At 44.2% G+C, this 26778-nt stretch overlaps 1 protein-coding gene across 1 annotated transcript in view; it reads left to right on the forward strand.

Moving 5' to 3' along the window:
* SNAP91 (synaptosome associated protein 91) overlaps window positions 1-26778 on the forward strand; it is a 201109-nt gene that overhangs the window by 114136 nt on the left and 60195 nt on the right. The window contains exons 13-19 of the mRNA XM_073589658.1: window positions 6238-6259; window positions 7350-7459; window positions 9907-10007; window positions 12017-12031; window positions 12128-12301; window positions 15657-15764; window positions 24470-24742. Of these exons, the coding sequence (XP_073445759.1) occupies window positions 6238-6259; window positions 7350-7459; window positions 9907-10007; window positions 12017-12031; window positions 12128-12301; window positions 15657-15764; window positions 24470-24742 (803 nt within the window). The remainder of the gene's footprint in view (window positions 1-6237; window positions 6260-7349; window positions 7460-9906; window positions 10008-12016; window positions 12032-12127; window positions 12302-15656; window positions 15765-24469; window positions 24743-26778) is intronic.

Below are 26778 nucleotides of genomic sequence, written 5' to 3' on the forward strand. Positions count from 1 at the left end.
TCAAGTCCAGCTCACCCTCCCAGACACTGAGTAGGTCAAGAAAGTACTTAGTCTCTTATCCGCGTACACTGGGTTTGAACACCCACATTGCCAAACTAATCTCGTTTGAGATGATGCCCTATCGGTTGATGGAAAGCGCAGCTTTCCGCGAACTCATGGCCTATGCAGTACCACGCTATGACCTACCCTGTCGCCACTTCTTCTCTCGCAAAGCCATCCCAGCCCTCCACCATCATGTGAAAGACCGCATTGTCCATGCACTCAAGCAGTCAGTGAGCGGAAAGGTGCACCTCACAACTGATGCATGGTCCAGTCGGCATGGCCAGGGCTGTTACGTGTCCATCACTGCGCACTGGGTTAATGTGGTGGATGCAGGGTCCACAGGGGACAGCGGTGGTGGGACAGTGCTGCCTAGCCCACGGTATAGGAAACAGTTGGCTGTAGGCGTTCCACCCTCCTCCTCCTCCTCCAGAAGCGAAAGCTCGTCCACAGAGCGCAGTCGTACGAGCACTCCATCTGCAGCTGCCACTGTTGCACACGAGGTGTCCCCCTATCGAGCAGCTAGTGGAAAGCGTCAGCAGGCTGTGTTGCAGATGATGTGTTTGGGTGACAGACACACCGCCGAGGTGCTGGCCGAGTACTTGAAGCGATAAACTGAGTCATGGCTGGGCAGTGTACATCTTGAGGCAGGCAAGGTAGTTGGTGATAACGGCCGTAATTTTGTGGCAGCCATAGCCCTTTCAAAACTCAGCCACATACCTTGCTTGGCTCACACCTTGAACCTGGTGGTGCAGTGCTTCCTCAAAAATTATCCGGAGTTAACAGCCCTGCTCCATAAGGTGCGAAGACTGTGCGCGCACATCCGCCGGTCGCCTGTACACTCCGTTCGTATGCAGAAGCTGCAGCGATTGCTCCACCTTCCCAACCACCGCCTCATTATCGACATTGCAACAAGGTGGAACTCCACCCTGCACATGGTGGAGCGGCTGTGCGAGCAGAGGCATGCCATAATGCATTTGTGGGAGGATACACGGCCAGGCACTTTGAGAGCAGACATGGAGTTGACAGGTGTGCAGTGGTCGAAGCTGAAAGACCTCTGTAAAGTCCTTCAGTGTTTTGAGGAATGCACACAGCTGGTAAGCGCAGACGACGCCATCCTAAGCATGAGCATCCCACTTATGCGTCTGCTCATGCAAACTTTGACTCACCTTAAGGAGCAGGCGTCTGCAGCCAATGTTGACGAGGAGGAAGAGGTGGAGGGAATCCTTGATGACATTCAGCCATTGTCTGCTCAGGGACCTCTCCTGGACGAGTTGGAGGAAGAAGAGGAGGAGGAGGATGATGATGGGGATGATTACTTAGGGGAGGAGGATGCATCTCGTGGGGCAAGTGAAAATGTTGGCGTGGCAAGGTCTGGTACAGGGTTTGTGCGTGACTGGAGGGATGTGGATTTGCCAGAAAGTGCTCCTCCAACCAATCATTGACACCGGGATCATTGGCCCACATGTCAGATTATGCCTTGCGGATCCTAAAAAGGGACCCCCGCATTGCCAAAATGATGAACGATGACGACTACTGGTTGGCCAGCATCCTGGATCCACGCTATAAAGGCAAATTACAAAACATCATGCCACAGGATAACCTTGACCTAATATTGGCTAATAAACAAGCAACTCTGGTAAATCGGTTGCTTGAGGCATTCCCAGCACACAGCAGCGGTGATGGTTCTCACACGAGCCGTACGGGCCGGGGGCAGCTTGGCAGAGGTGTTCATGGTGCACACAGCAGAAGTGGCGTTGGAGACAGGGGTTTCATGACAATGTTGTGGACTGATTTTTCAAGTACCGCTCACACAACCGGTAATACAGCATCGATGGAAAGTGACAGGAGACAGCAGTTGTCAACTATGGTTACAAACTACTTTTCCTCCCATATCGATGTTCTCCCACACAGGTCATTCCCCTTTGACTATTGGGCTGCTAAACTGGACACCTGGCCCGAATTGGCACAATATGCCTTACAGGAGCTCGCTTGCCCAGCTGCAAGTGTGCTATCGGAAAGAGTCTTCAGTGCAGCTGGATCAATCCTGACAGAAAAAAGGACCCGTCTGTCAACCCAAAATGTGGATGATCTAACCTTCATTAAAATGAACCATGCATGGGTTTCCAAGGATTTTGTCCCACCTTCCCCTGATGACACATAGGGTGACAGAAAAATGGCTTGCTTTGGTCCACCTCTTCCTGGGACTTGACCTATTTCGCCTTTTGCATCAGCTGAATGTCCAACATCAACATATGCCACTTTCTAAAACTCCCTAACTGTGCTGCCTCCCCCCCCCATGGCCGGGGTCACCACCTAGCGCACGACACCGTGCGAGTGCCGTTGCCCTGGACAGGTGGGTAGGCCGACTCTTGGGCGCGGGCACTGGCACAGGGTCCCTCATAGTGCAATCAAGTGTCTCTGACGGTGGTGGTGCACACCCGCCGTCAGACACACCGCCGTACTATGAGGGGCCCAGTGCCAGTACCGATGCCCACAAGTGGGCCCCCCTTGCTTGGGCAGGGCCCCAGCATTTGCAATCTTTACCTCTCCCTGCTCCTCCACTGTGTAGTCTGGGCCGTCAAATCCATACTGTGCCCGACACCGTCTGAGCCTGCCTCCTGATGTATAGACATATCTTTTGAATGTGTACGCTATCCATACATGTTATCCGGGGATATGGTACCCTTTCTCACCTTTGTGCAATCACGTGTAACCCATACTGGGCGTGAGAACGGCTGGCGAGCTGTTAAGCAAGCTACAGCACCTGTGGTTTGCACACGTAAGTTTTTCATTTTTTTCAGGAATGACGGTTAGGCCTAATTCCGGAACTGCGGTTGACCTGCACTTACTGGGAAATCATCGTTCGCGAGTAATAATTGTAATCAGTGATCCCCATCACTAACGTTGTTCAGCGGGTTATCTGCACCTGTAAGCGACAAACGCTGGCCTTTTCAGTGTAGCGCACATGCAGCCACGGACATGTAAGGGCATGACACACCAGTTATTGGCCAATCTCATGTGCCAGAGCCTCACTTGTCCCTCTAGTAAGCCGGACTCGGACCGCGGGGCATGACGGAGTCTCGTTCGTTAATGGAATTAAGCTTGCAATGTGTGCATCTGTTCTGTAGCTGGCATGGTTGAGGTTGCCCGTGTTGAGTCAAATTACGCCGTAGGCTCCATTCCTGGTGGTGCCCTTCTGGACATTCCTTTAAGGTTCAGCTTTGCAACCATACTGCCCATGTAAAACAAACACTTTGCCTTCATGAACGCTGTTTGGAGGGTCATGACTCATGGGAATAACGCCGCCCAATCAGTTAACCTGCTAGAGAGAGATCCTTCGTTGCTCCCAAGCATGACATCACACTCCCTAGGAGGAAGGTAATGCCACTGTGGCGACCGTACTCCTGGGGGCGACACAAGTGCACTGATGCCCAGCCACTGCTCGATGAATCTGCTGGTACATTGACCCAGACCACTACATTCCCATCGCACGCTACCCGGCCTGAATCTGACCCTGATGAAACTCAGGTTACCCTTCCCATATACAGTTCCATCTTACACGGTGACAAAGAGGAAGCTGCAGATGAAAGTGCAGGTTCGGCCCACCCGCCATCACACACCACCGTACTATCAGGGGCCCTGTGCCAGTGCCGTCGCCAACGAGTGGGCCCCCCTGCTTGCTCAGGATCACAGCACTTGCAAGGTTGAAATACTGTGCATTGAGATGGAAGATGGGGACGACAAGGAGTCCAGACTAGTACAGGGATTCCCTAGCGAGGAGACTTATTTCATTGTTTTCAATGTTGGGACAGCAATTTTTGGGGAGCACTTTACTCTGGAGAATGATAGATGGGGCCCACCATACACTGGAACAATCCAAAGGTGGACATCAGACACTGGAGCAGCATTTACAGGGCCCATTATACACTAGAGCATTAGAAATGGGGCCCATTATGTTTGGAGCATTATTTGGGCCCATAAGACAGTGGAGCTTCATCCATGGGGACCAACATATACTGTAGCATTATGTGGAGCTCATCATATACTGTTTCAAACATTATATGGGACCAATGATTCTGTATGGAGAAATAGATGGGCCTCGTCATGAGATGTAAAAAGTGTAGTATTTTTCATTGTACTATACCGCTATTTCTCTGCCGTATCGGAGCATGATGAGTTGTGGTATGTGTTAAAGGGGCGCTCTTTCGCCCAGGGCACATGAAAACCTGGAGCCAGCCCTACCCCCCACAACTTTAGCCAAATAACCCCCATTTTTCAGTGCGTAACTTGTATTATGAAGTTAATTAAGGTTGACAAGCTTAAGTAAGAAGAATTGATGCTTTTGGCATTCAAATGAGCACTGTAGGTGTGTTTCCTGTCCTCCTCTCACTGCCGACTTTTATTCCCCATTGACTTACATTGGGTTTCGTGTTTCGGGACGACCCCGACTTTTCCCTATAATCGGCCGATCTTGCTCGACCCGACTTTTGGAAAAGTCGGGTTTCACGAAACGAAACTCGACCATAAAAAAACAAAAGTCGCTCAACTCTACCGGCAGCTGTTGCTAACTCCTGTGCCCGCTGCTAAAGAGAAATTAATATTCACTGCATTCCACGGCCATGAGCGTTGAGGGCAATAAATCTTCATTTCTTTTTGCGTGCTACTGAAGAGCAATGAATACTGTACTCACTGCTTTCTGTGATGAACAGTCCCAGTGAGTATTCCGACAGATGTGCTCTGCAGCTGCTGGCACCGGAGCAGGACACTGCAAGGGAGCGGAGGAAGTTAGGCCTGTTTCACACTTCAGTTTTTTGTGTCAGTTAAAATCCGCCAAAATGGCGGAAAGCGGATCCGTTGGTAAACCGATGTGAACGGATGCCTCCGGACCGTTTTTTTTGACGGATCCGATGAATAAAGAATATTAAAGGAACCGTAGCCCGGGGGGGGGGGGGGGGATATATATATATTTTTTTTTTTAAATCCCTTCTGATGAGGCCATGCATACTAGGATAGGGATGGGGCCATGCGTACTAGGTTGAGATGGGGGGGCACTGCATACCAAGATGGGGATGGGGGTGATCTTTCTTGCCAGGGTAGGGATGAGGGATCCATGCATACCAGGATAGGGATGAGGCGGCCATGCATACCAGGATAGGGATGAGGGGACCATGCATACCAGGATGGGGATGAGGGGGCCATGCATACCAGGATAGGGATGAGGGGGCCATGCATACTAGGATAGGGATGAGGGGGCCATGCATACTAGGATAGGGATGAGGGGGCCATGTATACCAGGATAAGGATGAGGGGGCCATGTATACCAGGATAGGGATGAGGGGACCATGCATACCAGGATGGGGATGAGGGGGCCATGCATACCAGGATAGGGATGAGGGGGCCATGCATACCAGGATGGGGATGAGGGAGCCATGCATACCAGGATAGGGATGAGGGGGCCATGCATACCAGGATAGGGATGAGGGGGCCATGCATACCAGGATAGGGATGAGGGGGCCATGCATACCAGGATAGGGATGAGGGGGCCATGTATACCAGGATAGGGATGAGGGTGCCATGCTTACCAGGATAGGGATGAGGGATCCATGCATACCAGGATAGGTATGAGGGTGTCTTGTGTACCAGGATGGGGATGAGGGGACCATATATACCAGGATAGGGGATATTAAGTACAGAATTGACCACATTTTTTTGCTTCAATTTTTTTCCTAATTTCCTCCTCTAAAGCCTGAAAAATACGGTATATGGTGTGTTTTGATCAAATAGCTGAGTATGTTCTGGCTGCACTGTGAGTGTTTTGATGATGTAGCGGAGCTGTGTATGTTAGCATGAAGCAGAGCTTAGTGTGTATGTAGCACAATGGCGTGTGTGTGTCCTGCACATGCATCTCTGTAATTCAGCGTACATAAAGTGTGTGCTGTAAAGCAACATGTATAATACACAGCTTGCAGAGATGCATTAATTTAGTTTTGATCCCTGCACTCCTTTAAACCACCAGGGAAGTTCTATTTGTGTTTCCTATTTTCTATTGACAAAAACGCAGGTGCTTCCTATAGTCCAGAAAATATGGTAATTCATATACACTTACAATGTACAATCTGTGAAATCCTGTATATAGTAGAAACTAAATGTTTTATATAATGTAAAAACTAATGAAATGTACATTTGTGATTTCAGCTCTGGATCACCAGGAGGCAAGGTAATGTAACGAAATGTCTTGGCCATCTTCCCTTATGATTTATAGGTTGTATTTGGTATATTCATACTTGAATTGTGGTTTCTTTTCATAAGCGAAGCCATAATGCAGTGCCGGATCTGTTTCATGAGACCCCGAAAGCCGTGACACCATGTAAACAGAGCTTTATTCTTAACTAGCTAAGCGTCTTCCTATTGTCATTACACACCAGTTCCTCCATAGCTCTACTTGAAGGGCTCATCTTAATCACAGGCTCTCTCCCCTGTTAACTACCCATCCTGATGCAGTGTCAATAGGAAATCTGGCCTCTTAGAGCTTGAGCCTCTTCTTGTAATCTTTATTCTCTTTTCAAGCACTGTGCCACTCTATTGCTTTTATGCTGCCATTGTGAACCCTGATTACATGAGGGCTGTGGAGTCGGCAGGCCCAAACCTCTGACTCCCCAGTACTGCCTCACCGCTGAGCATGTACATAAAGTGCAATACATATTCATCTCCACTAAAAGCGTAGATCCTTAGATCACGAACAGAACAGACATTTATAGGACATACTGTATTGTACTGTTGTACCCAATGTATTATTTATTTTATACCTACTCCAACTCCATCAAAATGAACTCTAGACTCCAAAGCCCTGGTTTACAACAAACAAAGTGAAGAACTAAAGTTTCCATAATACTTTGCACAGGAGACTTTATTTCTAGCTGTCTATCTACCATGCAATTACAAGGTGAAATGTAGTGTTGTAATTGCTCTTTTACTTACAAAGTTCATTAGGTGAAAACTGGGAGTGATGTCTCTGTAGCAAAGAGCAGGCTGCAGTTCACCATGTGAAATATCTCTCCAGAGACCAGGAAAGATGTGGATAGCAGAGAGGGAAGAGGAGAGACTGCTTTACATATTGTCTTCCATGGTGTGTGAGAGCCAAGTGTTCAGAGAACCTATAGATTTTAAGGTGTTTGCTGCGTAATGGATATTTATGAAATTGGTAATATACATACTTCTCTAGTCAGTGGTCCAAAATTCTTAATGGCAAAACTACGGATAATACGTTTACAGGATAGTTATGCTTATTGTGTAATTGGTGTTTTTAGTCTTCCCCTGCTACTACAGTCACCTCTCCAAACACTACTCCATCCAAGACTGTAGACACCTCACCACCTCTTGATCTTTTTGCAACTGCAAGCGCTGCATCTCCCGTTTGGTAAGTCCTCTTCATTTTGGGCACGTTATTACTCTGGTATTTTAATGGTCACTATGTGAAAAATTTAACTGGGCACTGTAGGTCTCTGAAGGTCAACTGCAAATCTTGATGGTTTGTTTTTTAGCCAGCATACTGTATTTCCTGATATTTGGTGCATAATAATGATTTCATAGGGAAACCTGTCTAACAGTTAGGAAGCAACACATTGGCCCTGATTCCTTTAGACTGGTGTTTTGGTATGCCAATCTTAATAAGTAGTGCAATCCGGCTCATCTGTCTTGAAGAGTGCACGATCTACTGCAAATGAGAAAAATCCAAACTTGGTCCAACACCTCTAAATTGTAAAAAAAAAAAAAAAAAATTTCTTTTAATTAAAAACACACCAATGAAAGAGTGATGTATCAAAAAACTTTACAGATGTAAAAAGTCCCTTGGTCACACAGTAGTTGACACGTTTCGAGACACTCCTCTTATCTAAATATATCCTTAATGAATGGAGCGCAAGAGTAAAGCTGGAGTCACACATAGCGACTCACCAGCGATCCCGACAACGATATCAACGTGTCAGGATTGCTGGTGAGGCGCTACATGATCGCTGGTGAGCTGTCAAGCAGACCGCTTCACCAGCGATCAGCACAGCGACGCCGAGCACGCCGCGTCGCTGTGTACGTTAGTTACCAGCGCGCTGATGCAGGGAGCTGGTAACTAAGGTACACATCGGGTATCTAAGGGACATGCGTCCCTTAGATACCTGATGTGTACCTTAGTTACCAGCTCCCTGCATCAGCGCGCTGGTAACTAACGTACACATCGGGTTTCTAAGGGACGCACGTCCCTTGGATACCCAATGTGTACGTTAGTTACCAGCTGATCGCTAGTCTCCCGCCTGTCACACGCAGCGATGCGTGCTGGCCAGTGGGAGACCAGCGATGGAAGAAATGTCCAGAGGTTTCCAAGAGCGATCAGCGATACCGGCAGGGGGGCCGGTCGCTGATCGCTGTCACACACAGCGATCTCGCTGGTGAGATCGCTGTTGTCACAAAACTTGTGACTCAGCAGCGATCTCGCTAGCGAGATCGCTGTGTGTGACGGGGCCTTAAGATGGTCAAATTCATGAATTATCTGCCTCTTAAAGAATTTGGCATAATTTTGAACTGCAAAGTGATATTGCTAGAAATTTTCGCTAAGTTGTGGCTAGCATACATTTCTGACATAATTTACCATATTTTTCAGATTATAAGACGCACCCCAAAATTTGATGCAAAAAAAAAAAATAGGATTTTTTTTTTTAATAAAATGGTGGTGCTTCTTATACTCCATGCATCTTATTGCTTACCAGGGGTGGTGGCTGCAGTGAATCGGGGTCCCAGGGTCACTGCTGGAGGAGGCTAAAGCCCCGGCAGTTCCATGGTTTCCTGTGTAGTGGGCTTCGGGAAAATGGGAGGCGCATGCGCAGATGGAGATCTCGGGAGATGAGATCTTAGCGCTGAAATCTCCTGAGATCTTGTCTTGGTGCTGAGATCTCCATCTGCGCATGTGCCGCCCCCGGTGGCCATTTTCCCGGAGTCCACTGCACAGGAAACCATGGAACTGCCAGGGCTCCGGCCTTTCACAAAATGTCAGCAGAGTCCCGGCAGCACCGAAGACACCCGCATCAGTGCCGCCGGACACCCCCACTCCTCCCAGCCTCCACTAACGATACCAGTAAGGTATAAACCGCATTATAAGATGCACCCCCGTTTTCCACCTAAATTTTTTTTGGGGAAAAAGTGCGTCTCACAATCCGAAAAATATACATCACTTTTGGGGCATTAATTATGATTAATTCGTCAGAAACACTTGGCCATGCTCCGTTCCTCCCAAAATCTACTCCCTTTTCAAAAAGATGGCAGAGACTGGCATAAAAACATTTAAGTTGTACTAACACAAACTGCTTGATGAATTGGGGCCATGGTTTGTATACATCTAGATTGTTGCATTTGGACTAGTAGGCAGGAGGGAATACTTTTCATGATTTTACATGTACATTTTCCCATCATACATCCTAGTAGTATCTTCAGTTCTGTAGGAATCTCATACCAGTCGCCAAGGCTGTATAATTTTATTTATGTAGCTATAAATTATCTAAACTACATACATTAAAGACATACACTATTGAACCCCCTTCTAATTAATATAACCTAATTAGGTTGAGTGAGACTTAAAATGGAAGTGGTTTTCTTGAAGTGTGAAGGTTACTAATGCCAAAAATTGTTTCTCTATATTTATGGGATTCCATACATTGTGTCCAGCTGAAACCCATTCCAGTGTTTATGTTACAATAAATGTCATTGTGATGTGACTCAGCAAGTTAAGACCTAATGAATTGTGCTCCAGTCATTCCCATCAGTGTAGTAATAACTGTCAAGTATATTTTCCATAATCTCATTTTGGTTTGTCCTTTGCAGTTCATCAAAGCTCTCCAATGATCTTTTGGATCTGCAGCCAGACTTCACGTCATCCGGTCAAGTGGCATCTGCTGCTCCGGCAGCTGCCAGTGCATGGGGAGGTAAACTCAACATCCATAATTACAGTATATTTACATTTTTTCCGACAATCCCGTGGTCCTCTATAACGTAATTCAAACAGCAGCCCATTCTAGTCAAGCGTCAGGATTGTGCGTTCCGAAGGTATGCAGCTGCTGAGACCTTTGTCTTGGGGGATAAGAGGAGCTACTGTATATTATAAGCAAAAATAAAAGAGCTGCTGGAGAAGTATATGTTACAGGAGAAGAAATAAATCTCAGCTGACTTAACCACAAGACTGGAGACAAAAATTATTTACTTATTCAGTTGCTGAGAAGACTGTTACTTCTCCGGTCACTCGTTCTTCCAGCAGCTCCCATACGTGTGCTTATGACAATGGTCTTCTGACAGTTGAGACACAGCTGTCGGGAGCTGTGTTTCTGCAGACTGCTGCCTTTCTTTCATGCAGTCATCAATGACAAACACACCTGCCTTTCTTTCATGCAGTCAGCAATGACACACACACACACACACACACACACACACACACACACACACACACCCCTGCCTTACTTTCATGCAGTCAGCAATGACACACACACGCGCACACACACCTGCCTTTCTTTCATGCAGTCCGCAATGACACACACACACGCGCGCACACACACACCTACCTTCTGTCTCTCCTCATTAGCAAACCTACAGAGAAGGTAGGAAGTCTCCCTGTACTGACACACCCCATTCGTCTCTGTTTAAGATAGGTTAAAATACGAATAATTGCCCCCTAGACAAGATGAATGAAGAGGTTGTTTTTTTTTTTTGTTTTTTTTTTAGAATGTATTTTTCACTGCTTTTCTCTATTTCTCAGACTCTCTTGAATGAGTCTGAGGAGTAATATCAGACTCTGGTTAAGAGGAGCATTTAAAAAAAAAATTCTAATCTCTCGCAACCCCTTTAACTTCTGTGACACTTTCCTTCCCAGATGAACATTGGAAATGCAGATGTGATTTAAATGCTTATTCCCATCACACAGTGGTGTAATATTAGGATATACGCTTTTTTTCTGACCTATGGAGGTCCAAATGTCAAGACCCCCATCAATGTTAGACTGAAAGAAGCTCCAGCACTTTCTCTTTTAGGATAAATGCACACGTTTAGTAATGTTTGCAGTGCTGATTCTCCGGCAGCATATCAATAGTGTAATACAGTACCCACACTGTAGATGAAGCTAAACAGTTATCTATACATTAAGGATAAGTTTCCATGCCACGTGGATTCTCAAATCCACAGCATGGCATTGAATTTTGCGGACTTTGTTGCAGACTTCATCGTTTAGAATATGTCTTCAATGAAATCCAAAATAATCCCCTTGTGTAAGACATAGATTTTTATGTAAATTTGGTATACATTTTGCTATCACTTGGCAACAAAATTCTAAGTTGATGCTTGTGCAGGTTATGTTAGAGGGTTCCCTTGCTTTACTTTGGATTAGTGTTTGCCGTCTCTATGCAGAATGAAGTATGTGAGTTCACACCACGCGTTCATGGTCAGAATTGAAGATGCCACAGTCCTTCCAGAGATGTACGCTATATGCAGTCACATAGTAAATCATGTCAGGTTCATTTTTAGGTACCGTAACATCCAGTCTTTTGTATTTCATTCAGTGGAAAGACAAAAATGGTAGAGGATAAATGGTGTTATTGATCTCAAGTTTAGTCTTCGTTAAAACAAACAAACATTTGCCTACCCCAACTATTACTGTTGCCCTGAATGTGATACCTAGGGTGGTCTGAGCTGTGGAATATGGTGGTAACCTTATGCTTGCTGTTCAGTCGGCGTCTCATTGTAGGTGCGTATGACGGATTTATATCCTGCAGAGCTGTGCTTGAATATATTGTATGGTTTCGGCAGGGAAGATTCCAGATCACTGGCATTACTGCCCTTTTCTGTTTTCTTTTTCTTCATATGCAGGTAACATTCAAAGTCTCTCCTTGTATCCTACCTCTTACATTTGTTTTCTTTTTAATCGCTTGCTTAATGGATTACATGACAGATCTTTTGGGCGAGGGTGAGTAATTTTTTCGTCCGGCTTTGCCTTCCTCCTTGCCTGCTTCTGTGCCTTTTTTCTTCTGACCACTTTTCTCCCCTTCCATGTTGCATGCAGACTCTCTCTCCGCACCTTCTACTTCTCTTATCACAGAGGCTCCTCAGCTTTCTGACCCATTTTCAGCTGAGGCCAGTGCCCTTCCTGCTGCTTCCTCTGAACCTCCAGCACCCTCGGTGTCTCCGGCACCTGCCACTCTTAGTACTGCCAGTGCTGATGTTGATCTCTTTGGAGGTTAGTAAGGCGGTAGACATCTGCTTTCCTTGCATTCCCATGTATATCCTACAACATGGCAGTGTGTGTCAATGTCCTACTAGTTTAGTTATTTTTTTTCTCAATAAGATGGTACCCAACAATAGAACATGCAGGTGCCAACATCTGGGTTTTCTGCAAACAGAGTACTAATAGGATAATGATGTTGATTGAAGAAATGTATTCATGAACCCAGAGATGCTGTCAGACAATTGATTTCTAGAAATGTTTCCACTGTGGAGTAATCCTTCCATGCTACATAGCAGGATGGCAGATGGTACACAGCACTGCTGCCATGCACCATAAATGGGGATCTGTCGGAAGGTTTTCGCTAACGCATCTGAGAGCAGCATATTGTAAGAAAAGAGATCCTGATTCCAGCGATGTATCACTTGGTTTACTGGAGGCAGCAGTTGTGACACAGTTCTTTTAGATGTATTATGTAGCAGAGCATAGAAAGCTAACCTTATCCCCACTACAGCTTTGTGTGCTTTGTCTATTGACATTGAGCTGCTTACCAAAGAAGGGGGTGTGGTCGGACCAGTGCTCCTGTGTATTGCAGCCAGGGCATTGATAATCTCCTAGTGATAAAATGTTCTATATAAGTAAACAGCACACAGCCTAAAAAGTGACACATCAATGAATTCAGTGTCTCAGCTGCTGCCTCATGCTGTCCTCCATTACATTGCAAAAATCTGCTGACAGATTCCCTTTTAAGGGGGTACTCTAGGGAGATGATTTCTAAAGGCTAATATTCATCTTCCTGTGCCGGAAGTTAATCAGCTTCTCATTACTTTTGCCCTGTTGTATGCAGAGTAGCTAGTATCTTGTAGATTCCATGAGAGCACATGTCAGTGTGAGCCAGCATTTTCATGGTACCTTGTTATAGACTATGCTGGTGGTTTATAGCTAGCAGGGTCATTGGTATTGGATTGTATTTGGGCATACCTGCTGGAGTGCACTGGCCTGCATATGGGGGAGTGACCGTTCAGATAGGTCATTGACACAGTGCTTCAGGCTTTGCTATGTACATAATTATCCCATTATCCACGAGAACACATTCTGCAGACAAAGCGGACCTATAAGTTTCTGCCATCAATTATGCCTATAGGCTGGGAGTTGTACAGTTTAACCCCTTAGTGACCAGGCCAAATTTTTCAAATCTGACGTGTTACTTTGTGGCAAGAACACTGGAATGCTTCAGATTATCCCAATTATTTTGAGGCTGTTGTATTCTTGGTGATAATTTAGGTAGGTGTATTTTGCGTTTATTCATAAAAATATCAGAAATTTGACACACATGTCTAAAAATTGGCAATTTTCAAACTTTGATTATCCCTTTAATCCAGAAATCCGTACCACTCAAAATGGTTAATAAATAACATTAACCTCGTGTCTGCTCTACATATGCATCATCTATAAAATATTTTGTGTTAGGATGTTGGGAGCTTTAAAATGTAGCAGTAATTTTTCATTTTATTTATTTTTTTTAAAATGTACCAAACTTATTTTTAGGGACCTATTCAATTTTGGGTGACCTCCTATATTGGAAAATACCCCAAAGTGATACCATTTTAAAAAAAATCGTGCCCCTCAATGTATTCAAAATTGCTTTCAGATAGTTTATTAACCCTTCAGGTGCTTTCCATGAATTAATGCAAAAAGGCATAACAGGAAGGAAAAATGTTATTTTTACCACTTAAATGTTGTCAGTTTCTGAACAGGCCCCTATAGCTGTCAGACTGGGCCATGATTTGGCTGTGAATAGCCATGGCAATTGCTGCACAATCCTGATCTGTGTGTCAATTGGGTTAAAGAGGAGCCCCTACATTCTGTTAGGCTACTTTCACATGAGCGTTCGGGCGCTCTGCAGAGGGCTGCATACTTCCTCCATTAAGCTCCGCATACTTCTGCATGTGCCCTGCGTACCTATCTATAACATTGGGTACGCAGATGCGTTGTTTTGACGCATCCGCCGACCGCACGAGAACACAACAAGTTGCGTTTTGTGCAGACGGGCTTTTCAAAACGACGCATCCGCATGTCCTACGTACCCAATGTTATATAGATAGGTATGGAGGACGCATGCGGAAGTAGGCGGAGCTTAACGGAGGAAGTATGCAGCCGTCTGCAGAGCCCCCGAACGCTAATGTGAACCCGGCCTTAACCATCTAACTGCCATAGTAACTATTGACGGCAGCATCTACAGGGTTAAACGGCCATGGTCAGTGCCAACCCTGATCGTGCCTGATGCAGTAGGATATCAAAGGATGGCCACACCAAGTATTGATTTAGATTTTTGTTTTGTTCATTCACTTTGCACTCTTTGTTAATTGATTAAAAACAAAATATTAACACTTCTATTTTTAAAGCATTCTTACTTTGCATCATTTTTCCTGACCTGCATAAAACTTTTTCACAGCCCTGTATACTACCCAGCTAAATCTTCTCTTTTCACTACTCTGTGTAGAAATGGGAAGTCTCTCACCTTCTCTTCTTCCATTTATCATTTCCTTCACCTCCTGACCCAGCTGATATTCCCCTTCCCCCTGCCAGGGACTTATGCAGTGACTTATGACTCATGCACTGAAAATTAACCTCCTGTTTCTACATAAAGCTTAGAAGGATTCAGCTAGTCTGTTTTTAATTACATGATGTCATAGACCTAATGGAAAACAAGTATTAACTGGGTAGAAGGGTAAATGAGCAATTGTAAGTACACATGCTATATAATGTGATTGCAACATAGTAAAAGGATAAAAAAGGAATGCTGCTTTAAGTGAGTTTTCATAGTGTTTTTAATTAAAGAACATTGAAAATAAAATCTGGCGATGTACTACATGCACAAAGCAAAATTCTTATTGAAGACTTAACGTTTCACATGCCAACACAATGGTCTGACACCCTATTTCTGTCTTGTTGCCATTTTTATATTTTCTTTTCTGATATTCTAAGATCCAAAAACATTTTCTATATCTATACCCCATCCTCCAGTAGCTTCTGTCATGCAATACCAGGGGCATATCCTCTGTCATGCAATACCAGGGGCATATTCTTGCTTGAACACCGCAAGTTAAAATAAAGAGAAATCTGCTTTGCTCAACAAAGATATAGGGTACATTAGTAGCTGATAAGTGGACTCTTGTTGTTGTGACGCTCTAACCATGTGCATGGAGCCCTTATACAATATAAGCCTGTTCTTTTTATCATGTGTCATAATTGACTAATGCAGTCAGAGGAAATTGCGCTTGTTGTATAAGGGAATGTAAAATGATTTTTCTTCTTTCTTCCCCTTTTTTGATTTTGTTTTTGCTTCCATTAAACTTCCTCACCCTAGATGCCTTTGCTGCTTCTCCTGGTGAAGCACCTGCAACATTAGAAGGGGCTGCAGCACCACCTACCCCTACCCCTGTTGCAGCGGCTCTTGATGCATGCTCTGGAAACGGTGGGTTTCATAATCTGCTCCTTGTCACCTGTCTGCATGCCTTGCACTGTCTTAATTTAATTTCTGTTAATACTTATTTACAATATGCAAAGAGTAAATAGCAATTCATTGCAATAGTGTAATTGTCAGCACTGCTTCCTTGGTATAGTGACCTTCAAATCCGTAGTCTGCAAATTGGATTCTTTTCTGAAAATCTATATGTAGTTTTGTCATTGTCTCTTGCAATGCTGTGCTACCTTGCTGCAGTGCCAGGAATACCATTCTATGTTGAATAATTGCTATTTAATGCTCACCTATATTGTAATTGAACTTCGGCATTGTGTTATAAAGCTCTGCTCACACTCCCAGCTGCTGGGTTTTGACCTTTTTATGGTAATATTAGCAAAGCATACAGCTGTAGAATTGCAATAAATTACTGAAACTACGTCACATCCTATATGAGAGGTTAGGGTCCATTGGAGAGTGTAAGACCACATAGCCATCAGAGATATAGCTGCTGTTACAAACACAGTTACCAAGTGAGGACGTGATCTAGATGTATTAATTAAAGCAGATTCCGGGATGGTCTATGATAAAATGGTGCAATAGAAAGGTGGATATATTGTGCAATGACCCCAGCCATATTCTGCATATGCTGTAACACTGCTGTTTTTATTTGAATTATATTCATACTATTGTGTATTGTTACAATTTATAAAGTCCTGGCCAATATTATTGAGGACACAAATTTTTAGCTTTCACAGTTTTGCCACTCCAGTGTTTTTATACCTTTTAGTAAGCTCTTTCTATGGTTACTGAAGTACAAATATTTCATAAGTTTTTACACTTTTTTTTTTATTTTTTTTTTTTATTGACTAATACATCAAGTTTAAGCAAAGATTCAATAATTAGTGTCTTCTGCAATTTACACTGTCATGCTGGATATCCGTTTCTGGGCCAAATCCTGAATGATGCCAACCATTACCGATCTAATAAGTGCTTGGGGTGTATCATAATTTGTGTTTTTGTCCACCATCTTTTTGAGGATTTACCATGAGGACTTTTGGCCATGGATCCAAAATTTTAATGTTTTGCTCGCTTGGCTACTCTGTTATCACTTTTGCTTTGATATGGTGCTCCATCGTGCTAGAAAAAGCATTATTTTTCACCAAATTCTTCCTAGATTGTTAGTTGTTGTAAGTTGCTGTTGGAGGATATGTAGATGCCATTCTTTATTAATGGGCTAAAATTTGGGAGTGAGCCCTGGGATGAAAGGCAAACCCATGCACGAATGATCTTGGGATGCTTTACTGTTGACATGATCAAGGACTCATGGCAGTGCACACCTTTTCTTCTCCAGACAATGATTATTCAATATGTCCCAGTCTTTGCAGGAAGTATAGGGTTTGGACTGCAAAAGACACTGGTAAAGTTCTATCTGATGAAGTCCGAGATAATGTCCCCTTCAGACTGAAAAGCCTGGAAGAATGATTTTCCAGAGCAGAAAAGTGAGTGCTACTATTATTCCTGTGTCATGCTAACAGTAAAGCACCATTCATGTGTGGGGTTGCTTTTCATCTGAGTGGGATCACTAGCCATTTTGCCTAAGAACATTGCCATGAATAATTGCATCTAAACTTCCTACAAGAGCAACTTCTCCCAACAATCCAGGAGCAATTTGATGATGAACAATGCTTTCTCCAGCATGATGGTTATCCCTTTTGCCTTGCGACATGGTCCGCCAAGTCGTCTGGTGAACAAAAGATTGAAATTTTGGATCCATGGCCATCAAACCCCTCAGTTCTCAATCCCATTGAGAACTTGTGGTCAATCCTCAAAGGGGGAGGAAAACTCAACACCTAGTCATTGTCCTCAGTCAGGATTAAGCCCAGAATCTGATAGCCAGCATTCCGGGGTGAATTGCTGAAGTCTTGACACATGAGGGGCAACACTGTAAGGCCCCCGTCACACTAAGTGACGCACCAGCAATCCCGACAACGATATGACCTGGTCATGATCGCTGGTGTGTCGCTACATGATCGCTGGTGAGCTGTCAAACAGGCAGATCTCGTCAGCGATCAGGACCAGCGACAACGCGGGTAACAAGCGCGCGCGTCGCTTAGTTACCCACTGTTTACCTTGGATACCAGCTCCCAGCGTGAGCACGCTGGTATCCAGGGTACACAGCGAGTAAATAAGCGACGCGCGCGCTTGTTACCCGCGTCGTCGCTGGTCCTGATCGCTGGTGAGATCTGCCTGTTTGACAGCTCACCATGTAGGGAAGGTGACCTGACGGACTTACGGACTAGTCAGAGTGAAGAAAGATAGGTTTGCACAGTGTAGGTAGGAGTCAGTGATTACAGTGGGGAAACAACTAGGAAAGTGTAGTGGACGTGCAGTACCTTGGGATGACCATTAGATGGCAGGGTGGAGTGTGAGCAAAGGACTTTACAGCAGCTTAGGGCTTTAGAAACCGTTGGTCATGGGGGGCGTGGTGACAGTTAGAGTGACAGTTTCAAGGAACCGGGGGAGTTATAAATACTGAGGGAGGGTTCCAGAAAGTTCCAGTCCCCAGGGGGAGCTCAAGTGACAGGAGGACTACGACAGTCTGTGCACTCTGAGGAGAATCCAGACCAGGGGGACTGAGGAGAGAGAACGTCAGGGGGGTGGTCCTGACAGGAAAGGACCGCAGTTGAGACGAGGTACTGGGTGTAAGACACCGTATGTGACACGACGACTGAGCAGTAGAAGCGCTGTTGGTTAATGGGCCTAAGGCGGCCACAGTGACGGAGCTGTCAGGAGCGTCGACAGTAAAGGAGGGGACGGTGTGTGCAGACACGTCTCCAGTGTATGGTGTGAGAAGCGGCTCTGGAAACGGAGGGCCGCGAGGTGTGCCGTCAGTCGGACGGCAAGTGAAGAAATAAACTTGGACCTGTTGCACCCAGAATTTGCCTCCATCGTGTCTCTGTTGTCATCTCTGCGCGGTAAGAAGTGGGACCACCCCCTATCACCCCCCCAGCTGGCCCGACCACCCACCGACCCTACAACCAGTGATCATGTAGCGACACACCAGCGATCCTGACCAGGTCATATCGCTGGTGCGTCGCTTAGTGTGACGGGGGCCTTACAGTGTTGCCCCTCATGTGTCAAGACTTCAGCAATTCACCCCGGAATGCTGGCTATCAGATTCTGGGCTTAATCCTGACTGAGGACAATGACTAGGTGTTGAGTTTTCCTCCCCCTTTGAGGATTGATCACAAGTTCTCAATGGGATTGAGAACTGAGGGGTTTGCTGGCCATGGATCCAGAATTTCAATCTTTTGTTCACCAGACGACTTGGCGGACCATGTCGCAAGGCAAAAGGGATAACCATCATGCGGTAACTAAGCGCGCGGTGCTTAGTTACCCACTGTTTACCTTGGATACCAGCTCAGCACGAGCACACTGGTATCCAGGGTACACAGTGGGTAACTAAGCGCCGCGCGCGCTTAGTTACCCGCTGTTTACCTTGGATACCAACTCCCAGCGTCTGCTTACAGCGCTGGAGCTCGCTGATCGATGGTCTCCCGCTGCCACACGCAGCGATGCGTGCTGGGCAGCGGGAGACCAACGATCAAAAAAACGCCCAGGACATTCATGCACGATCAGCGATACCCAGCGGGGGGGGGGGCAGTTGCTGATAGGTGTCACACACAGCGAGATCGCTGCTGAGGTCGCTGTTGCATCACAAAACTTGTGACTCCGTAGTGATCTCGCTTAGTGTGACAGGGGCTTAAGGCTAAGTGCCCACATAGCAGAAATGCTGCGGAAATGTCCGCAGCATTTTTGCAACTCCCTGCCGCAGGTAAAACGCATGCAGAATTTGCATGAGTTTTCGTGCAAAACACAAGCGTTTTGCAAGCGTTTTTAGCTTGTAGAATGCTCAAGCTTTCCAAGCATCACTTGGAAAAGTGATTGACAGGTTAGTCACACTTGTCAAGCATAGTTGTTGACAAGTGTCACCAACTTTTTACTATTGATGCTGCCTATGTAGCATCAGGTAGGATGTTAAAAATAATGAAAAAAATATGGTTCTTCTCACCTTCGATGGTCCCCAATGTCCTCAGCCGCACTCCCGGTCCGTTCCGTTCCCAGGGATGCTTTGCGCGAAGGACCTTTGTGAAGTCACGCTCGCGAGACTGCAACGTCATCTCAGGTGAATTGCATCCCTGGGAGCGGAAGATGCTGGCAGCGTGGCTGAGGGTGGGAAGGACTCCGGGGGCCATCAGAGGGTAAGTGTATACAGTGGGGAAAAAAAGTATTTAGTCAGTCAGCAATAGTGCAAGTTACACCACTTAAAAAGATGAGAGGCGTCTGTAATTTACATTATAGGTAGACCTCAACTATGGGAGACAAACTGAGAAAAAAAAATCCAGAAAATCACATTGTCTGTTTTGTTTTCATTTTATTTGCATATTATGGTGGAAAATAAGTATTTGGTCAGAAACAAAATTTCATCTCAATACTTTGTGATATATCCTTTGTTGGCAATGACAGAGGTCAAACGTTTTCTGTAAGTCTTCACAAGGTTGCCACACACTGTTGTTGGTATGTTGGCCCATTCCTCCATGCAGATCTCCTCTAGAGCAGTGATGTTTTTGGCTTTTCGCTTGGCAACACGGACTTTCAACTCCCTCCAAAGGTTTTCTATAGGGTTGAGATCTGGAGACTGGCTAGGCCACTCCAGGACCTTGAAATGCTTCTTACGAAGCCACTCCTTCGTTGCCCTGGTGGTGTGCTTTGGATCATTGTCATGTTGAAAGACCCAGCCACGTTTCATCTTCAATGCCCTTGCTGATGGAAGGAGGTTTGCACTCAAAATCTCACGATACATGGCCCCATTCATTCTTTCATGTACCCGGATCAGTCGTCCTGGCCCCTTTGCAGAGAAACAGCCCCAAAGCATGATGTTTCCACCACCATACTTTACAGTAGGTATGGTGTTTGATGGATGCAACTCAGTATTCTTTTTCCTCCAAACACGACAAGTTGTGTTTCTACCAAACAGTTCCAGTTTGGTTTCATCAGACCATAGGACATTCTCCCAAAACTCCTCTGGATCATCCAAATGCTCTCTAGCAAACTTCAGACGGGCCCGGACATGTACAGGCTTAAGCAGTGGGACACGTCTGGCACTGCAGGATCTGAGTCCATGGTGGCGTAGTGTGTTACTTATGGTAGGCCTTGTTACATTGGTCCCAGCTCTCTGCAGTTCATTCACTAGGTCCCCCCGCGTGGTTCTGGGATTTTTGCTCACCGTTCTTGTGATCATTCTGACCCCACGGGGTGGGATTTTGCGTGGAGCACCAGATCGAGGGAGATTATCAGTGGTCTTGTATGTCTTCCATTTTCTAATTATTGCTCCCACAGTTGATTTCTTCACTCCAAGCTGGTTGGCTATTGCAGATTCAGTCTTCCCAGCCTGGTGCAGGGCTACAATTTTGTTTCTGGTGTCCTTTGACAGCTCTTTGGTCTTCACCATAGTGGAGTTTGGAGTCAGACTGTTTGAGGGTGTGCACAGGTGTCTTTTTATACTGATAACAAGTTTAAATAGGTGCCATTACTACAGGTAATAAGTGGAGGAAAGAGGAGACTCTTAAAGAAGAAGTTACAGGTCTGTGAGAGCCAGAAATCTTGATTGCTTGTTTCTGACCAAATACTTATTTTCCACCATAATATGCAAATAAAATGAAAACAAAACAGACAATGTGATTTTCTGGATTTTTTTTTCTCAGTTTGTCTCCCATAGTTGAGGTCTACCTATGATGTAAATTACAGACGCCTCTCATCATTTTAAGTGGTGGAACTTGCACTATTGCTGACTGACTAAATACTTTTTTTTCCCCACTGTAACTATTTTATTTTTATTCTATTTTTTTTTTTTACAGGTTATGGTACCCAGGGCATGGAGGAGAGTCTCCTCTCCTTCAGACCCTGGGTACCATCCGCACATGAAATGCTTACTTTACGCATGGTGGGCATAGTCACATGCGTAAAGTGAGCGCTTCAATGCAATCCTATGGCGGTGGAATCGCCGCAATTCCGCCTAAACTATGGACATGCTGCGGATTTTACCTCTTTTCGATTCTGCAGCCGTAAAATCCGCAGCATGGGCACAGCAACTGCAGAATTCCATAGGATTCCATGGGGATGCGTTTTATTAGCGTTGCGTTATTAGCATAGAAAACGCAACTTGGCACGCAGCCTAAATATTGAGTCTTTGCATAAACTTGATGTATTTCTCAATCAACATTTCAAGGGTTCCCTCACACTTGTCTATAAATCGGACAACTGCAGTCTTTTAAAATTAGAAAAAAATTGGGCTGAGACCAATGTTATTCATTGAGACAATGCAGATTTGCATTTTTTTTTCTTGCTGTATTTGGCATAAGAAGAAAAAAAAAAAAAAAAGGAACATGCTGCAATTTCACTCCAAAATCTGATGGGTGTAAGATAAAGAAAATCTGATGCCATATGGACCATCAGTGTGGCATCCGATCTTTTTTTTTTTTTTTTTTTTTTTTTTTTAACGTATACATTACAATTCTGTAGCATAGGAAACTTTATAGTACAGTAACATATTAATATATTTTCTAGTGGGGGCAAACCCTAAAACTCCTATAATGCCGATAATTGTACTTCAGTAACCATAGAAATAATCTGACTAAAAGATCTAAAAACACTGTGTGGGCAATCTTTATGAAAACCAAAATTTGGTAGTCTCAAAACTTTTGGTCATGAGATATAGATATATATACATACGAGGGGCGATCCAAAAGTAATGATAATCAATAATAAACACAATGAATATAGTCAAAAAATAAATTTATTTTTCTACATAGTCTCCTAACAAGTCTATACATTTAGTCCATCTCTTTTCTAAACTTAGAATTCCCTACGAAAAAAATTCTTGATCTTGACCCTCAAAATACTCCAACTGCGGTTATCACGTCGCTATTGTCGTCAAATTTCTTGCCCCGGAGGTGTTCCTTGAGCCGAGGAAAGAGAAAGAAGTCACTGGGGGCTAGATCTGGCGAATGGGGGGGTGTTCCACCAGTTCAAAGCCCGCTTCTTGAATGGTAGCCATGGCAACTGCAGCTTTGTGAGCAGGTGCGTTATCTTGGTGAAACAGCACTCCAGCCCGCAGTTTGCCGCGCCTTTTCTCCTTGATAGCCTCCCGCAATCTTCTTATTTGTTCTGCGTAGTAGGAGCCCATAATAGTGGCTCCCTTCTCCAAATAGTCCACCAAAATTCCTTCAGCGTCCCAAAAAACGGACGCCATAACCTTCCCTGCTGAGCTTGACACTTTGAATTTCTTCGGCGTCGGTTCGTCGGCTCGTTTCCATGTCATCGATTGTTGTTTAGTTTTGGGATCAAAGTGGTGGATCCAGGTCTCATCCATGGTCAAAAAACGTGACAAAAAATTCTCCTTGTCTGCTTGGAACTTTTCGAGATTTGCTATTGAAATGTCAACTCGTTTCTTCCTTTGCTCGTCGGTTAACATTTTTGGCACCCAATGCGCGGAGACCTTTCTCATATATGCAATTCTTTTGCAAGGATTCTTTGAATACTGCCATATGAGATCCCTGTGACCTCAGCTACATGCCTGATGGTCACTCTTCGATCTGCCAACACAACTTCTTCAACTTTTTTCACGTTTTCTTCATTGAGGGATGTGGATGGGCGTCCTTCGCGATGTTCATCTTCCGTCGATGTTCTTCCCAGCTTAAATTCCTTGGCCCAGCGTGCAACTGTGGAATATGGAGGAGAAGAGTCCCCCAATGTTTTCACCAAGTCGCTGTGTATGTCTTTGGTAGACATTTTTTTTCAAGCAGAGGTATTTGATGACAGCTCTGAGCTCGTTTTTTTCCATTTTGATGTTCACTCCTTGGCAGTTCATATTCAAATGAATGTAGCTCCCGGGAATCGTGGCCTATTTAAGTGATTTTTTTTTTTTTTTTCCTGGACTAGTGGGTACCTAAGAGAGAAGAAAACATTTTATTTTAATTTCTGTGTGCAATAGAAATAACCGATTATCATTACTTTTGGATCGCCCCTCCTATGTGTGTGTGTGTATATGTATGTGTGTGTATATGTATTTTTACAGTTAAAATCTCTGCAGCTTAAAAGCCCCTCCATTCATCTAAGTAAGGCTATTCTGACAAGCAAGTACATGGATTTCTGCTAGCTGCATTTAGATGAATATGGCAGTCACAGAAATGTATGAATAAATATACGCCTTGGGTACATTGCCATGGGACCAAAGGATGAAATTGGTCATTACATCCACAGCATAGTGTGACGTGATATAGACTTCAAATTTTCAGATCCGGTCAATATGTGCTGCATATTATCCCTGCAGTATGTACCTGAGATGTCATAAGTCTCGGTCACAATGCTGGCACTGTACTATGCAGCAAATTTACTACATGCACATATGCAACCGAAAATACACTGTGTACTGCCCCTTTTGAACGTACCCCTAAAGTTATTCTAGCTGCTGGGGAGGTCATCTGATCAGAAATGCAGGTGGCTGCTGTCATGGGAATGTTTGTGTATGAAATGAACTTTACAGTCTCTTTGAATTGACGTTATCATAGCATGAACTGTGTTCCTGATCCTTCAATACAATGAGTTCTTATTCCTTCCTAATGTCTCCATCTGTTTTCCACTTTCTTCCTCCTAAGACCCCTTTGCCCCATCTGAAGGTAGTGCAGAAGCTGCTCCTGAACTGGACCTTTTTGCTTTGAAGCCAGCTGAAAGCAGCACTCCTGTAGTTACCCCTACGACTAGTACAACCACTGCTAGTGCTCTCACCACTACTCCTTCTCCTCCTCCTCCTACTCCTGCTGCAGCAGTTGCTCCTACTACCACAACTGCTACTACCACTACCACCGCTGCCACCACATCTGCCAGCACTACAACAACTACTGCTACTGCTGCTCTAGATATCTTTGGTGGTAAATGACTTTGTGGGTTTTTGATTGCTATGTTTCTTGATGTTCTTTACTTTTGTAACTAGGTGATTTCTGTTTTCATCGCTTTCTTTTGTTTTTCTTTTCCCATCCATTGTAATATCTGGTTGAGCTTCCTGGCGTCACTTATTTTTAAGACATTGTTTTATGAGGCAGACATTAAAATCTCAAGTTGTAAAATATCACTTGTATAGTCATGATCTAATAAGTCATATATACTGTCCATTAGTTACATTTATTACGTTTTTGTAGTGAAACTGTAGCAGCTTACCATAGCAAACTTTGGCTCATTGGGCTGTTTAAAGGGAATCTCCATCATTTTGAATACTTTGCAATTTTACATAACTAAAAAAAAAAAAAAAAAAATCTCCCTTCTCCACCATGTAGATTGAGATCGGGCGGCTGTGCAATCCTGCTTTGGCTCTAAAAGCTATGTCTGCTCCATCAGAAGTTTCTGTGACCGCAGTAGCCTGGATTAGGCTGCAGCAGTCAGTGACTAGAAGTGCCCCTCATCAGAGATTCCAATGGCTTGCTCCTTTAGTTAATGTCTAGAAAAAAAAAAATGCATGAGTGTCAGACAACCCAATTAACTTTACACGGAAAATTAAAGAGAATATCTGCCTTTTTAACTTGCATGCTCACGCCACTATATTAAGCCACCAGTAGAGAGCATACGGCATGTTTCATACTTGGGCTCAGTGTATACATGGCATAAAGAATGTGCTCACTGGTAGTGGCTGCAGGTATTCATAGTGTTTTCATGAGCTCTGCAAGAGAGTGATAATTCTTCTTTAAAAAAGTAAACCTATATTTTTAAATAAATACTAAAGAAAAATGTTCAAATATGGAAATTCACGTAAAAGTGAATGATTAGTTATGCACTACTATTTTTGGCTTTAAATGGGCCCATAAAAGCTTTTAAAGATAAAATGCTGTCTGTCTGTAATCATTTTAAAGTGGTTTTCCCCTATTGGAACAACCCCTTCTTGATCTACATGTATTCACACCAAAATAAAAAAGCTCTCAACCTGTGCAAACTCTGTTCCAACGGTGTCGGCATTCGTGGTCCCCTGGCTCTCGTGCCATTATTGTGACACATGAGATCAGCACCCAATCAGTGCTGGCGTCACTGTTCCCACCTTGAAACGAATTGAACATGTAGAGGAAGTCAGAGATCAGCTGCAGCATCTATCTGGGCTAAACATTTAGATCCTAGTAGTGGACAACCCCTTTAATGGAGCCTCGTAGTTTACTGCATTTTATTAACGTTGGAAATAATAAATAACACCATATGCATTTGGATATTAAGGTCCTCCAATGGACCTGCTGTAGGCAAGCAGCATTCTGTCTTCTAAAGTAGCAATCTAGCATTTATTTATTTATTTATTTTTTTTTAATTAATTCACTAGTCTTCAAGTAATTATATTACAGTATTACCTTGTACGTTTCTATGTAAAAATACATGGTATACATCTCTTTAATTAGAGCCATGAAGTTCCCAAGAGGGTCACAATGAGCTCACATGACTGATTTTCTGAATGACGCCACCATCTTAGTCACCAGACTCCCATGACTGCATACTTATATATCTCAGCCTTATAAAGGTATTTTTTGTAATAAGGGTAAAATCTTAAAGATAAAAGCACCCAATGAAAATGTAAGCAAAGTCCAAATATCAAAATTGTAATCTTTTATTAGTCCTAAAAAGCATATGGGGCGCAGATCCCTGGCTACTCGGGAAACAAGTAAGCAAAAATAGTTTAGAAATATGTTTTGGCGGACAATGTATACTCGTATAGGTCTGTATATGTAACATATATAGAAGAGATAAAGGGACAAGTGCCTATCCACCTACATGCGCGTTTACAGACCAATCCGATCTCGATAGGGCAAAACGGTGGCAAAAGTAATAAAGTACATTGCAATAAATAAGTAGTAGAGACCTGAGAAATCTGGAAGGGTAAAGACCAAAACCCCAATGTGAGCTTTGCGTTGGCTTCTTCCACAGGGTATATATAATA

Source organism: Dendrobates tinctorius, unplaced genomic scaffold, assembly GCF_039654945.1.
Source record: "Dendrobates tinctorius isolate UK_male_01 unplaced genomic scaffold, ASM3965494v1 ptg000111l, whole genome shotgun sequence".
Lineage (NCBI taxonomy): Eukaryota > Metazoa > Chordata > Amphibia > Anura > Dendrobatidae > Dendrobates > Dendrobates tinctorius.